This window comes from Centruroides sculpturatus, unplaced genomic scaffold (genome assembly GCF_000671375.1).
Source record: "Centruroides sculpturatus isolate CEXI.00-Female unplaced genomic scaffold, Cexi_2.0 scaffold1968, whole genome shotgun sequence".
In the NCBI taxonomy this organism is placed as follows: Eukaryota; Metazoa; Arthropoda; class Arachnida; order Scorpiones; family Buthidae; genus Centruroides; species Centruroides sculpturatus.
The window spans coordinates 73,459-89,815 of NW_019386253.1; the positions used below are offsets into that span (position 1 = coordinate 73,459).

The 16,357-nt window shown below is 33.8% G+C and overlaps 1 protein-coding gene across 1 annotated transcript; it reads right to left on the minus strand.

The window, feature by feature from the left end:
- Window positions 1-693: 693 nt before the first annotated feature.
- Window positions 694-8,164, minus strand: LOC111614281 (NADH-ubiquinone oxidoreductase 75 kDa subunit, mitochondrial-like). Its single transcript, XM_023355657.1, has 4 exons — window positions 7,999-8,164; window positions 6,392-6,567; window positions 1,408-1,542; window positions 694-1,099 (listed from the first exon to the last, which is right to left on the minus strand). Exons 2-4 carry the CDS (start codon window positions 6,539-6,541, stop codon window positions 950-952), a joined length of 435 nt encoding a protein of 144 aa, XP_023211425.1. The 5' UTR covers window positions 6,542-6,567; window positions 7,999-8,164; the 3' UTR covers window positions 694-949.
- Window positions 8,165-16,357: the final 8,193 nt, after the last annotated feature.

Genomic DNA, 16,357 nt, shown 5'->3' on the forward strand with positions numbered 1-16,357 from the left:
GAGAAATATACGAATCGTGGAACACTCATTGGCAGCGGCAATGAGGGATGGAGGTAAAAGGGGGAGATAATCTCGTGATAAGATAATGTGACCGCAGGTCGGCACCTCTTTTGTGCCTCCTCAAGACTGACACGAAAGCCGAGACGGCGTGTTTATTCGTGACATTGGTCACGCTTGCGGCCGCGTGTGCAGGCGATCGGATTTCGGATAGAGGACAGAGAGCCTGACAGAAGTAAAGTACTCAGATACAAGAGTTAACAACTAAATACTCGTAATTGTTTAATAATCACAAAAAAAGGTTACAGGATAGATATCGTATTATCAGATTAAAGGACTTTGGTACTTAATTAGTCTACAAGTTTTAAGAAAAAACAGTCTATTTTTCACCTATAAACACATGAAAAATAAAGACAGTTTTTCTGATATGTTTTCTTAAATTGCAGAACAAAGTCACCAGTATAAGTCCTAGTATTAAAATTAAATCCTTGTAGACAAATTAATAACTAAACATAAGATAAGGACACAAAGGCATATAATTTGGTTAAAGGACTTTGGTTTATTGTTAAAATATTATTTCAAATTGTTATTTGAAATAATATTTTAAAAATTGTTATTTTTAAAAATTATTTGTGATCTGAAAAATTAATTTAATTTTGTGATCAGTATGTGTCAAACCTCTACTACTAACATGACAGACAAACGGTAAAAACTAAATTGGTTGTAAAACCTCTTTATTTATTAGTTTTAAAAAACTATTTTGAATAAAGAAAACATTTGGTATACATAAAATTTTATTACATAGATTTTATCTACTTCCATTTAGCATTGCAACGTAATTGAGGATCTTATATTCTAACCTAATAAATACAAGTTATTATATACATTATGATAATTATCATTTTAAATGTCTGTTGTTAGGAAAATGTATTTCATAGTTAGTCGTCTACATTTAATATGAACTTTGTAACTGCTTGGTGACTGCCTGGACACACTTGGCCATTGTCGGAGAGGCACGACTGATTGAATCTGTCATGTAAAAATCTGTTAGTAATTGGAGTTGGGGTCGTAGAGGATCTGCTTCAAACTGAAATCCCGTGGACTGAAATATAATAATAAACATTTTTTATGGTAAAATAGAAATTTAAAATGATTTATTAGGAAAGAGAGAAAACAAACTTTTATATTAAATTGGGAATTAATAAATATCTGAAAAGTATTTGAGATAAAGACATGAAATTTCCAGAATAATACTAAATTAGTAATAGATGTGACGGGATCTCTCTCACATCTGTATATAGAGAATTAACAGAATTTTATACAGAATTCTCAAAAATAAAAACATTTTAGTTTATCTGTTTTCTTTGCTATTTACATTCAAATAAAAGAATGGCATTAATTAAGAAATACCTTCCAGAGTTCGCCTCCTTGCGACGAAAAATTTGCATCTTCGATCTTTCCATACCGAGTCAGATGTGGTGCCACCTCTTCCATTCTTCGTCTTATTTCGTCTAAGGTGTCATATGGAAGAACCTGACCAATAATCTGAAAAATATTTCAACTTGTAATAACCAAATTTTTCTAGGAATATATTCTTTATTTTCATGCTGACATTTTATATCACATTTATTAAAGGTGGAATGAATGTTTCCTTATCTTTTTGTTCAATCATCGAATTATAAATAATTAAAATATTGGAAGCACGTATGTGTGTATGTGTAACACTCTTTTAACAAAAAAAAGCATTGCATCCAGAAGGAATCAACTCACTGCAATGAAATTTTACATGCATGAAGTCCATTTGGAAGTTTGCAGACTTTTTAAATTACACTCCAACCAATAATTATTATATACCTGAATGCAGCTTGCACAGCTCTCTACTGGCAAGTTTTTTGTACTAGCTGCCAAAAACAGTTTGTTTTTCATTTGTTGTTGTTATATTCATTTGTGTAAACACATGTTGATTGCATTTTGCAATTTTCTTTCCATGAGTGCAATTCAGTGAAGAGTTCTGGGACAGGTTAGGTCTGATAAAAATTTCATGAAAAACATTATCACTGGGAATGAGACATGGATCTATTGGTACAACATGGAAACAAAATGTCAGTCATCACAGTAGGTGGGTTAATCTTTAGCATGACCCAAAAAGGGGTGACAAGTTCAGTCAATGTGGAGGCTTGTTTTGTTCAATTCTGATGGTGTCATTCAACAGGTATTTCTTCCAGAAGGGAAGACAATAAATAAAGAATACCATCTGAAGGTAATGAAACTTATTTATGAAGTAGAGAGGAAGAAAAGACCAACTGCTTGGAGAGGACAGCATTGTGACAATGCTCCCATCCACATAATATTGCTGATAACAGTTTTTGGCCAAGAACTTGACACCACTTATTCTCCAACCTCCAAATTAAAATCCGCTCTCAAATGTCACCATTTTGAATTCATTGATGCCATTAAGGAAAATTTGCTAGCAGAACTGCACTTCATCCCAAAAGAAGCATTTCAAGAAGCATTCTTTTCATAGTAGAAATGCTGAATTCAGCACATAGACTCAGGAGGGAACTACTTCAAAGGTGACAAAACTGACTAGCTTCTAGGTAAATGAAAACAACTTTTATTTGCAAAGTTCATGAACTTTCTGGACAGGCTTTGTATATATAAGAGGAATAGAGAGAAAGAGGGAAATTTCAAAGCAAAATAACTGATTTATTTTGTAATAGGTGTATCACAAATAGTGCAACTTAGTTACCTTAAATAGCAACATCCCACAGCAACACCCTGATTCCTAAGAAGCATGAGCTATGTGTAAGAAAGTGTTTTTCTGCTAAAATAATGGATCTAAAAGATAGGCTTGTCATGAGAGTCACCATGACAAGCTGAAAGATCTCATCAACTTACTTCTGGGCTGGGGGTATGTTATACAAGATGATTTTTGATTCATCAAAACTTTGAACTTTAATAACTTTTCAACTATAAGAGATAAAAAGAAAATTCAAAAAGCACATTATACAGAATTTGTTGCCATTTAAAAAATTACATTTTTAAAATGACCAAAACAGTTTTTAACCAACTTTTGAAACATTCAATAATAGTCTTTCTTGAAATCACCATTATTGGACCATTCTTTTTCTTCTAAAAGAACATCATCCCAATAACTCTGTTAGCACTGATAGCAAGCACACCAATTGGAATTTTGATGATAATTCTTTACAATAAACACACATTCTAAAGTGAGCACCACTGTTAACATTAATCAATCAGCAACATCAAAAATGTAAACATTGTACAAGATATTTTTTAAATTTTATTTCTATCTCATTCAGTTGAAAAGTTATTAATGTTTTGCATTAAAAATCACTCATATCACTACAAAGATAAACTGATTGTTGCAGAAGCCAGAAAAATGTATGTGTATGTGTATATATATATTATTTGAGTGGATGTATAGTTTAATCATATATACAGTACAGGTACAGTAGTCAATCACAAACTGTTTTTGACATCAATGCATAGGGACAAAAACTTGTCTGACATGATCACTTAGGAAGCTTTGAATGTTCTTGTCAAAACTATATAATTTGAAGAGATCAATTCCATTTTCTTGAACAAAAGGGACAAACTTATTGTGTGAGACTAATCGGGGGTAGGATGTTTACGAGGACGTTCCCTCTCCTACCACTTACTCGACTCAAGACCTTGAGGTCCAGTCTCGCTTGTCTAAAGGATGGGAAAAAAAAAGGTTAGGAGAAAGGATCGTTAGATTCTTTCACCTGTCAGGATCTGACACCAATCTATCAATTTATCGCGGATAGATACGCGGATGGATGGGAAATTATCACGAGTGATTTCGTCGAGGACTTCAGGTTAAGTATGGAGTTGAAAATGTCGGAAGAAACGCACACCAATCCAAGCTCGTCAACAAAATACCCGTTTATTCTGTACATTTATACATGGTTAATAATTGGAATACAAATCCCTCTCGGGGTTCAATCCGTATAGTTCATAAAGTAATGGCAAAGTATAAAGTAGTCGTGCCCCTAACCGCGAGGTTGGAATATTCGAATAGCGAGAGAGAGCTTACACATCATCGCGTGTAGGATAAATACCTCGAGTTAAATCGTGGATGTAGTTTCTTGTTCTCCTGGGTTCGGAATATAGTCCAAAGTTCAAATCAGTCAAAGTTCAAAGTCTGTTGAAGACGGTGGCGACGAGAGGCAGGTAATCCACACACACACAGTATAGAAAATAACTTTTTCCCCCTGTGTCGTCATCGCACTTGTCTTTTATATGGGGGCTCTATTTTCGAGATTTCCCCATGTACGTCACAGGTGATGATCTTCGTTGACCAATGGTGGGCGAAGTGACAAACTTATGACACAACAGTTAACTCATCTTCTACAGGGAAGTATTGGCGTGGGAACGGAGTGTTTATGAGCGATTTTTATGAGAAAATTTGTCGGTTGTTTTTCCCTTTTTGTGTTAACCCGAACTTTTAATCTAATGAATAAAAATATTCGAATCTTAAATCCGGGCCCTCACAATTGTCCATATGTCCATACATAGACATATAATCTGTAAACATGACATGTCAATTTGCTGTTAAAGTGACTTCGTTATTCATCTGTACACATTAATATTAGAAAGATAATATTGTATGATAAGTGAACCATATCACTATGATTGTATATTTGTAATAATAATTTAAATATTACTTAGTCGTTTCTTCATAACAGTGTAAAATGTAAACATTTTGTCTACTAATTTCATACAAAGATGCAATATCCTTTATTGATATTCCATTTTTTCTATGATGTACAGGTACAATTACTTTATTCTGATGTTGGCCATGGCACTTTTGATTTTAAAATGCTAAGCATGTGTAATTTATAGAAATTACACAATAATCAAACAATAATGAATGTGTAACTAATCAGTACATTTAATTCCTCTTTTTGATTAATAATTCAATTGTTAGAAACACAGTAACACCAACAAATTCATGTACACTAAGACCCCACTTAGCACTGACTCACTTAACACTGATTCAATATAATTAACTGATAAATGCACAAATGAAGTGTGGAAGAAGTTATGACTGAAGAAGTATCCAAGAATTCTTAATGAGAAGAGCTATTGCTGTATCGTTAGGTCAACCAAATTGTCAACCTAATCGATACAACAGGACTAGGAGATATAGACGAGTGGGATATTGATGAGTTACTGCGGGTTTCTGGTGAGAGCCATACCGACGACAACCTTCGAGAACTGGCAGAACATGAAATTCATGTGGAATTGGAAAATAGAGATTCTGAAGACGAAGAACCTAAAAAGTTTCTCTACAGATTTCCTTAGTAAAAGTTTAGTAAGATAACCGAAATCGTCAATCAAACTGTAGCGAATGATCTAGATTTTGAAAGAAGTGCCAAAGCGAAACAAAGCATTTTGGATGCAATCTTCCGCTACCGACATTTGCTTAAGAAAAAAGCGACAATTGAAACTTAATGACTTTATTGCAAAAGAACAAGAATTTCAGAAAAGTCGGGACCTTCGTCACAAAAAGTGAACTTTACACTTCTGTGTACATATGTTGATGTGTTATTTAACATATATTATTATACAAATTAATATAAAAAATAACTTAAAATTAAAGTAAAATTTGTTTATTTTTGGTCAAGTATTCACCTATCCCTATTTATTCTATCTTAAAATGACCTCGTTTAACACTGTTTTGCTTAACACTTTGTCGTCTAGGAATGATTCCCTGCATTAAGTGTGGTCTTACTGTATCACCATTCCCATGTTTAATAATAATGTGTGCTTTGAGAAATCCTATGTCAAAATAAGTATTTTGAATAAAGTGTTTTACTTATCCTTATGACCCTTCCTCCCTGATTACCATGAGTTGCTTGTGTTCAGCAGTAAAGACTTTCTTAACTTTTCAGATGTGGGTTAGTCAGACATGGTGCTATCCCTATGTAGTGGAGAATAAATGTGGGAAATTTTTTACGTATTTTTCCACGCGTTTTTTCTCATTATTCTTTCAGAAAAAGATTTTGTAAACAGTTATGTCTAGTAAAGGAAAGTCTTTTTTTTATTGTTACATAATTCCTTTTTTATGTGAATTTTTTCACGGTAATTTTTGGCTAGCTTTTGGCAATATCCACAAAAGAATTTTGCGAATATATCTGTAGGTCACTGCTGAGGGGTTAATAAGCACCTGGTAATATTACAACAGCTGTTTTCTGAGTGTTACAGGAAAAAACAGTCTGGCAATTTCAAAAATATTTTCTGACAGAATATACTTTCTTAATAACTTAGTCATAATATCATAACTTCAATAACTTAGTCATAATATCATAATATGTCAACATTAATCAAAACAAATCAAATTTACTTCAGAAAGTGCTCGAATAATCTTCCAATCTTCTCTTGCAAATCCAGGTGGATTATTTGCAGTGATTGTCTGTTGGGCCCGACCTTCCGTATTGACATATGTTGCCTGTTTCTCAGTATAAGCAGCACCAGGAAGAATGACATCAGCCATTTCAGCTCCTCTGTCACCGTGATGACCTGAATAAGTATTCATATTTTATCTTATTCCAATAATTGGAAACTCAAATTTAAAAAAATATATAGAAATTATTAAAGTAATTATTTAATAAACAATATTAACTGAAAAAATATTGTTTAAATTAACTTTATAAATCAACTGACACTTCAACAGAATTACAATTATAATGTCCTATACTGTCCTATACCAGAGGTGGCAAACGTGCTCAAAGTGGCACATAAAGAGATCTGGCACATAATGTACCATATGACTTCGATTTATCATCTGTCTTTTTCAATCCTCCTTTCAGTTTATCAACTGATCATCCTTTTTTCAATCAGCTTTTTTACATTTATTCTAATTAAAGCATATTCGTTTAATGTATTTAAATATTGTTATTCAAAGTCTACAACTTTGGCATGCATAAACATCTTTAAAGCGAAGTACACTTACTATATGGCATGCTGGCTCAAAAAGGTTTGCCACCCATCCTATACTATCTGAACATATAAAATTTGATTTTTCCAAAATTATATGAACTTTATATATCTTGTAATCACTACAGTTATTTGTTATGAAAGTAAACATACAAATATTAATTGATAAATAAAGTCTCTATTTTTAAACGATTGGTTTGAGAAAGGTTTAGTATCATCTATTTTCATTGTGAATATTTAGTTTTTAACTTCATCACTGTTCAATGATGCATTTTTCCAAACATTTGATCCATTTTTACATTCTGTACATAAAAACTTTCTGGTTTTTCCCCAGTCTGTTCCTATACTGCACCTTAAACTTTGTTTCCAATAAAAAAAATGTCAACCTTTCAACACTTCAATTTAATTAAACTTTTAATGACTAGAAGTTAAACAGTGTCAGATCAGGACAATAAGGAGAGAACAGAAAAATCTGTAACTTTGGATTTGAATGTCTTTGCTATTTTCTTAACAAAGTACAGTCTGGCATTGATGTGATACAAAAAAGATAGTTCTTTCCAGAATTTTACAATACAACTTTGACTGTTTCTCCTTTACTAGATCACTTCTTTGCATGGAACAAGGAAAATAAGTTCATGTTTAAATTTGATACAACACAGTCAACTGAGACTTTGTGTATACAGAACACACACTTGTGACTACTAAATGGTTGTAGTCGCAAGTTTCTATCTTTGCATTTAACAGAATATTGTGCTAGCAATCCTATTTATCAATCAGTTTTTGTATTATTTTTTATTGTGATTTTGTTTTTTTTAATTTCCAGAAAGGTAAACACATATTTTAGTCAATAAGAAATATTTAGCTATTTACTCTGATATATTTAGCATATCACTAAATATAAATTTAATTATGAATACAAAATCAATATAAATGAAACAACTTTTTAATTTTTTATGAAATTGAAGCTATAATTAATAAATAAAAATAATTACGATTTTTACAAGAATTAATTACCTTGAAAAATGATAAAACAATTCTCAGGAATGTCAGTTTTTGTAATAATGCCTTCATCAGCTCCAAGCAAATATAATACTTTAGGAGGATTGTCACGTATATATTGAATTCCAGGCTTATATCCAATATCTAGAGCAGCAACTTGACTTGCTACCTAAAGCAATAAAAAATAAGTTTTTTCTTTATAATATTCATATGAATATAACAAGATATATTTATCCTAGTCAAAATGTGTGACATGTTTGTTATGACAGAAACAAAGTTAATATTGTAAAAAACACCAGCATATTTAAATATATAAATATAGAGCAGTAATATCCACAATCAATAGTATAAGGAGTTGTTTTGCCAAGTCTAACTTAGACTTGCCAAACTCTTCATGCTACTTCCCCAAGTTATAACTTTATTATATATAGAGTGATCAAATGAAAGTAGAAGAAATTGTCTGCGCATGCAAGTTTCATAATATAAAATTTAGACAAAATATAGATGAAGAGTTGTAAGCAGAGTTTAAAATCTGCTACCCATTAGCACCACTTCCCTTAACTCCCCACAGCTGCAATGGTCAAGAATTCGAGGAACTGAGGGGGTCACAAAGGGGAAGAGATCGCTTGATCAGGGGATAGAGGAGAGTAAAGTCCCCACCTTGCAGACGGGACATCTGGAAAACAGATGTTAAATTCATCCGCCCTTCAAATCACTGTTCCTTTTTGTTAAAGTGTAGCAGTCTGAATATTTGTAATATTACAAATTGGCGCAGTCGACAGGATCTCAGTACACAGTTAAGTTTATATAGTTTTGAAGTAGAAGTAGAATAGAATTATGCTTTTCAAATTCTTAGTACAGAGGATCGAAGATTCCTACATTATCTCCCGATATCAAGTAGATGGGGAGACGAATGGACAGAAGTCGATCAAGAATTTCAAGGAATCGAAAATCATCCAGCTATTTCATCCTCGGCGGTTTTTCAAACTGCTAGCCGGATGATGACGAATTACCGGACACTAACTATTTCATTATCGGAGACAGAAGGTGAGCTTTATCTTGATAAGACTTTACTAAGACCGGCCGCTACGGACAGTACTCCTCCTACGGACAGTTCACGTGACCCGAAGTCGGATGTGTTGGCGCAAATGGTTCAGTTGCAAAAGCTGTACATGGACCAACAAGCCGAGACGTTGAAGATTATGAACTCTTTTCGGCATACCATCAAAAAAATGTCACTAAACCCATCACGTGATACAATCAATATAGAAAAATATGATGGAAAATTGGAGGAAGTGCATATTTGGATAATTTCATACGAACATGCGTGTGCATCTCACAAATGGGTTACCGACGAACAAAAGATTCGTAACCTTCGAAATTACTTGGAGGGTAAAATGGTACAATTCTCGAGTACTAGATAGGGTCAGTGATAATTGGGAGAAATGGAAAAACTCTTTTCTTAGTGCATTCGGACAGAATCGAATCCAACTGTCCATATCAGCGGATATGTGGGAATATCGTGGTGGTTCACTATTAGAATATTATTTTCAAAACAACGGCGTATCCAATTTGCATATCCGGATATTGGGAAACAAAGCTTTATCACCATGGTAATGCGTGGACTACCTGCGGATATGCAAGCTATTCTTCTACAACACAATTTTAATGATAAAGAAGACTTACGTGTCGGATTGAGCAAATTGGTACCTACCAAAAAATCGGTACCAAGGAAAATCGAAAGAAGGGATAATAATATGCGTGGTAACCAAAGTTTTACCTCTGTGAATGAAATTGATAGTGGTCTCCCTTCCGGTAGAAACTATTTGAATGAGAATCTGGAAAATAGGGAAGATGCAAAAAATGAGTAAAGAAGGGTTTACCAATCCCTCTGACAAAATCGGACCATTGTTTATTCACGGAACATAATGATCCTCGTGTTTTCTCAATGGAAGTGAATAACGTGCATTGTGCAGTTTTTTTTGATCCAGGATCCACGGTCAACTTAATTAGTCCTAAACTAGTAGATAAATGCAAACTAAAATCCTACCCAATACATACAGTCTTAAAATCATTTAATGGAGCACTCATGGTATATAAAGAAGGTGTGTTGGCCACTATAAATTTTAGAGATCGAACTCAACACATAGAAGCAATTATCGTTAAGGAAATGGACTATGAACTTTTGCTAGGGATCCACACATTGGAAAAACTCAATATCTGTTGGAATTTTGGTAAGCAGGAAGTCTTATTAGCTAAAACAGACAAAATTATACTACAAAAAGAAGAAGTTTTGCGGCATTTTCCGGGCATCGATCAACCCGATTATTCCAGACCACCTAAGTTCACTGTCGATTTTAATTTAACAGATACGAAGGTGCTTAAATGTAAACCCTATCGGTTGTCTCGTGACAAATATCAGTGGTTAAGGATCAAAATAAAAGACGTGTTAGCACAAGGCATAATAGAAGAAACATCATCTCCTTATGCTTCTCCTTGTGTTGTTCTTCCCAAAGGGAATGGCGATTATAGATTGGCTCACAACTATATGAAAATCAACAAAGTGACGGAATTGGATCCTTATCCCTTTCCTTTAATAGATATCATCATCAATGGATTCAGAGGATGTAAATATTTTACAAAATTGGACTTAAAAGATGGATTTTGGCAGATTGGAATTAGTGAGAGACTAGAAAGTATATGGCGTTTGTCACCCCATTTGGACACTATCAGTATACTCGTTTGCCTCAAGGTTGGAAAAATTCTCCAGCATTATTCCAAAAAGTTATGAATAAGGTACTGGGGGATCTCTTGGATAATGAAAAAGTCTGGAATTATATCGATGATATAAGCACGGGCTGACAATAAAACAAGTAATGCGGAGCTCACCTATCGAGTATTAGAGAGGCTATACAACGCAAACTTTGTTATAAACCTAAATAAATCAGAATTTAATGTAAATAAAATCAAATTCTTGGGAAGAGTTATAGATAGTTTTAGCAAAACTACAGCAACAGAGTCAATCGAAAAAGTCCGTAATATGCCTCGGCCCCATGATCTTCACACGGTAAGGTGTTTCACGGGACTGACTGGACACTTTTGTGCCTTTATTCTGAATTATGCCGCTATTGTTCGACTTTAGATCGACTTAAACAGAAAGACGTTCCCTTCGAGTGGACAAAAGAATGTGAGCAAGCCTATCAAGAATTGATTCAAAGAATTATATCAAATCCTATATTACAAACTCCTGATTGGAAGCTGAACTTCGAGCTTTGTACCGATGCATCCCATTATGGCTGCGGCTCCATATTATACCAGCGGGACACCGATGCGATATGGGGAAGACAATTACGAGTGATAGGATACCAATCATATACTTTTACGTCAGCAGAGGTTAACTACAGCACAACTGAAAAGGGGTGTTTAGCCGTGATCAAGGCGATTAAATATTTTCAAAGTTTCTTGGAGGGAAGGAAATTCACCGTGCATACCGATCACCAAGCGCTTACCTTTTTAATTGAATTAAAAGATCCGAAAGGAAGGTTAGGTCGGTGGCAAGTCTTTCTACAAACCTATGATATGAAAATTAACCACTGCTCTGGAAAAGAATTGACAGACGCGGATGCCATCTCCAGATTGTGTCCTCACGTGAAATCTATGCCAGTCCACCAAATCGACAAACACAAATGGCAGAAGACCAAGAATAAAGAGTTGATTGTCCTGAAAAATACTCAAAACAGCATTATGAAGCAGTATCATGATGATCCGGACAGTGGGGGTCATGATGGGTTTTGGAGGACTTATTATAAATTAAGGGCACAGTTCTGGTGGCCTAACATGAGACAAAGTATCCAATGTTACGTGCAGACCTGTCCGATATGTCAATCCGTCAAGTTTAAATACCGACCCCCGTCAAGACCAACTCTATTTACCCCCACAATCAAAAACACCATTCAATACGGTACACATTGATTTTGCAGAGCTTCAGAAACGAAGCAAAGGGGTAAGAACGACTAAATCACTTCTAGTGGTCATAGACGAAGCTACGCGGATAACTTATGCTAAAGCTATGAAGGAGGTGAGCGTAGTGTCATCCGTTATTTGGATAAATTACCATTAAACAATAAGGTAACTACTATCATCAGCGATTGCAGATCTACCTTTAAATCGGAGAGTTTCAAGCAATGGGCCAGAGACAGGAATATCACATTAAAAACCACATCCCCTTATCATGCTGCGGGAAACAGAGTATGTGAGAGAAAGATACGGGATCTCAAGAAATTCCTTAATTGCTATCCAGATTTCAAAGGCGGATGGAAAACTTGCTTGGATGCTGCAGTTCGCCACGAAAATCGTAGCTACAACTCTTATTTAGGTTGCTCTCCATTATTCAAATGGCAACGTACAGTTGTTAAACTGGAGGCTGACAGCGAATTCAGTATAATAGATCTACAATCGTACGAAAAAGAGCGTACCGAAGAACAAAGAAGGAAATATTGAGACTCCATCAAAAAATATTATGATAGGAAGCATGTAGGACCTTTGGTAAACATTAAAGTTGGATCCTGGATTTTAGTTCAAAGTGGTATGAGAGGAAAACATCCAAACATTAAAGGACCTTATCGAGTCGATAAAGTAATATACCAACGGTGGGCAACCCCCGGCCTGCGGGCCAGCTACGGCTCGCGAAGAGTTTCTATCCGGCCCGCGAGATGTTTAGAAGAAATTATAAATAAATATTTTTCGATGTAATTCGTCTAGTTTAAATTGAATATTATTTTCTGAAGTGTTGCGGCAGCAATGACAGGAAAAAATAAGGGAGTCATTTCCTTATTCAAACAAAAAATGGGAGAACAGAATTTTTCTAAATTATTTATATCTCATCGCATCATCCATCAAGAAAATCTATGTGCAAAAGCTATGCAATTAGAAAATGTAATGTCTGTTGTATCCAACTACATAGTGCTGTTTTTATTGTGTTTAGTCACTTAGATTTTTCAAATAGGTGAGCCGTTCACAGCCCGGCACAGCATTTGTAAAATCTAAGTGACTCATACAACATGTAATTCATATAAAACGGAATAATCAAGTGTTATAGGGGGGGTCGACTGTAGTAATTAATTTCTGTTTATTTATTTATTTATTTATTTAATATTTGCAGACTAAAAATTTACAGGTCACAAGGTGTCAATTAACTACTATGGCCTGCAGAAAAAACGTAAAATTTATTCTGGCCCATGTTATAAAAAAGGTTGCCCACCCTTGTAATATATTACAACATTCCTAAAAATGTGATATGTATAACGGAAAGTGGAATTAAGAAAATAGCTCACCTCACCAATATAAAGTTGTATCATCACAGGGGTGATGACAGGGCTAAGAAGGGGGGTGTAAGCAAAGTTTAAAATCTGCTACCTATTAGCACCACTCCCCTTAACTCCCCACATCTTCAATGGTCAAGAATTCAGAGAACTGAGGGGGTCACAAAGGGGAAGAGATCGCTTGGTCAGGGGATAGAGGAGAGTAAGGGAGCAGACGTGGATTCCCACCTAGCAGACGGGACATTCCAGATGTCCCACCTAGCAGACGGGACATCTGGAAAACAGACGTTAAATTCATCCGTCCTTAGAATCACTGTTCCTTTTTGTTAAAGTGTAGCAGTCTGAATATTTGTAATATTACAAGAGTATTAGATTTTAACACAATTTTAACAGTCCTTCATGTATTCTAAATATAACCAACTAGCTGTTACCCACAACTTCACTCACATGGATTTTGCAAGCAAACCCCATTTATATTCGGTATTTCAACAACCATAGTAATTGTTATATAACACCTACCACTGAGAATGATGAAAATTGCAGAGAATCTAACGAATTGTTTTCAATTTATAGAACGTTTACAATCGTTCTATAATCAAACCAATATGCAATAACAAATTTGAACTTAAAATGGTTTGAACATTTGGTTAAAAAATCGAGATAGATAAAAATATTTATAACAATGTCTGAAATATTATCAATTTAATATACCTAAGTACTCATGAAAACTATATGTAGTTGAAAACAATAAATCACATCTAAAGTAGTACAGTAGAAGCCATTCTTCAGGTCAAGCCTTAATCCTTCACTTCTCCCCCGTGGGGGTTTCAAAACATCCCTTCTTAGTGTGTGTTTTCATGACGTATTCTATTTACAACATTTCACCTCTTTTGGTTCAGGGGTTTGCTCTGGGTAATGATGAATCAATCAATCAATCAATCAGTCAGTCAGTCAGTCAGTAAAAGTAATTTTATATATTTAGATTGACTAAATACCTTCTTTTTTTAGTTACATAAATTTGACTATAGTATTTCTAAAAATATTGAAGTAGGTATATTAAATGCTTATTTCAGGTAGCCAACTGTTTAAATTTATCATGAAGGAATGTTTTTGTCCTGTATTAGGACAGCTTCAGCTTCCTAATGATATCAGTCACTATTCAAACTAAATTCAAACTTTTAACCTTCTAAATTTGAATAATGGAACCAGAAACCCATGAGGTAGTATTTAGAATGTTAATTTATGTTTCATAAACTAGATTCTTTTACAAAGTCTGAAAAAATGTATTTGTTACCAATACACTCACACTAATACAGTACACTAATGTATTTGTTACTATAGAGAAATTGCTTATATTTTATCTCTTATCATTTTTAGCACCAAAAGGTGATAAAGCTTTTTTATAGAATTTTGGTTTGTAGATATTTTCAGAATCATTCTATATTATTAATTATAATTTTATTATATTATTATTCTATATTGCATTTCATACAATTTATAAAATGTTTTGACTGATTGCTTTTTGCAATAATATTTATTGGAATATAATTTAAATGTGAAACTTATAAATTATTTTCAAATAATTTGTTATGAAATTATTTTTTGATAATTACAGAACTAGAATGTGATGGAAACAGATTAAATAGAACAGTTATAATTTTATAGTTTTTCAATCTGCTAATCAAATGATATTTCCAATCAGAAATTTTATTTATTTACTATTTATTCAAAAACTATCAATTTTTAGCAATGACACTATAATGGAATTAAGCTCATTAATTCTAAAATATTCTGCTTGATATTTATTATGTGAATTAAACATCTACTAAGAAAAAATTGTTTCAGAGTCTATTTTTGTATTTTACTTCTAAATCTCAGCTCTCAAATGAGTTGATATCTTCAAAATTTTGTAAACTTAACATCATAAAATCCATATTACTTATTGTGACATTGTCACAATGTCAGGCTGTAATTTTTAATCATATTTTAAGTCAAATAAAAAATTTGAATTGAAATCTATACTATTAACTATAAACAAACTTCCTGTCCAGACTGGAAGTTTGTATATAGTTAATCAGGGCCTCCTGTCCCTGTTTCCATATCTGATCTCAATTTTCATCTATCTAACTAGTGTTCTAGAGTTGGTAATTCTTTCAACTCTGATGACTCAGACCTTAAATTTTACCATTGATAACACATTAAGTATGAAAAATACTTTTTAATTAGTAACTAAAGAAATTTCTCAGAAAACTGACACTTCAATAAATTTAGATATCAAAATGATATTCACGTATAAAGACCATTTCACACCAAATTTTTATGCATGTTGCATGTGATGTGCTCTATACTTTCAAGATTTAGCTTTTATTAATTTAAACGAATATAGTTACATTGTCTAGAGCTGTACCCTCTATATAAAGTATGCTGGGGCTCGGTATGTTTTTGGTATTATGTGGGTTCCCAGATGAGGTTCACACTCGAGTAAACCGTGAAATTCTTGCGCGACACAAGATGTAAACAACAAGACTCAGAACTGTTCGAGTATGTGTCAAATTATCTATCAAGGTCTCAGCGGAAGACAAACTCTAACACGAGCACTCATAAATAGGTAAATCTTGACTCGCATGTCTATAAAATGTTGGGCAAGATAAATCTTATCGAACAAAAAACGGGAAATTTTTGATAGATGAAAGATGAAAATGATTGTTAAGTTCTTAGACGTCAGAAAAATGATAAACAATGGTCTGAGTTATGAGTGCAGGTGTTATTGTTTTATAAACAGTCACCAAGCAGAGTTGACCAAGAGGTATCAGATGGACACCTCGAATCAGACCTTTCCTGCGACCCGAAAAGGTTTCGTCTTGAGAGACAAAGGAGAGACCAATTGGGAAACAAGGAATGGGACGAGGGACCAATCCGAAATGCAAATAGTGGGGGAAAAACTATAAAAATCAGAACTTCAAAGTTGAAAGGGAGTCTCCTCTGGATTAAGCCTACAGTTGTGCTTTATCTATTGTGTTGTGCTACACTGATCACCTAGGACGCCACAGCTT

What these genes read in the sequence shown, in the direction of transcription:
- LOC111614281 (XM_023355657.1), bottom strand. Translation starts at nt 6,541, where the DNA reads ATGGCTGATGTCATTCTTCCTGGTGCTGCTTATACTGAGAAACAGGCA. An exon ending in TTATTCGAGCACTTTCTGAA is followed by an intron (nt 1,543 to 6,391) that starts GTAAATTTGATT and finishes AATATTTTTCAG; the next exon opens with ATTATTGGTCAGGTTCTTCC. An exon ending in AAGGAGGCGAACTCTGGAAG is followed by an intron (nt 1,100 to 1,407) that starts GTATTTCTTAAT and finishes ATTATATTTCAG; the next exon opens with TCCACGGGATTTCAGTTTGA.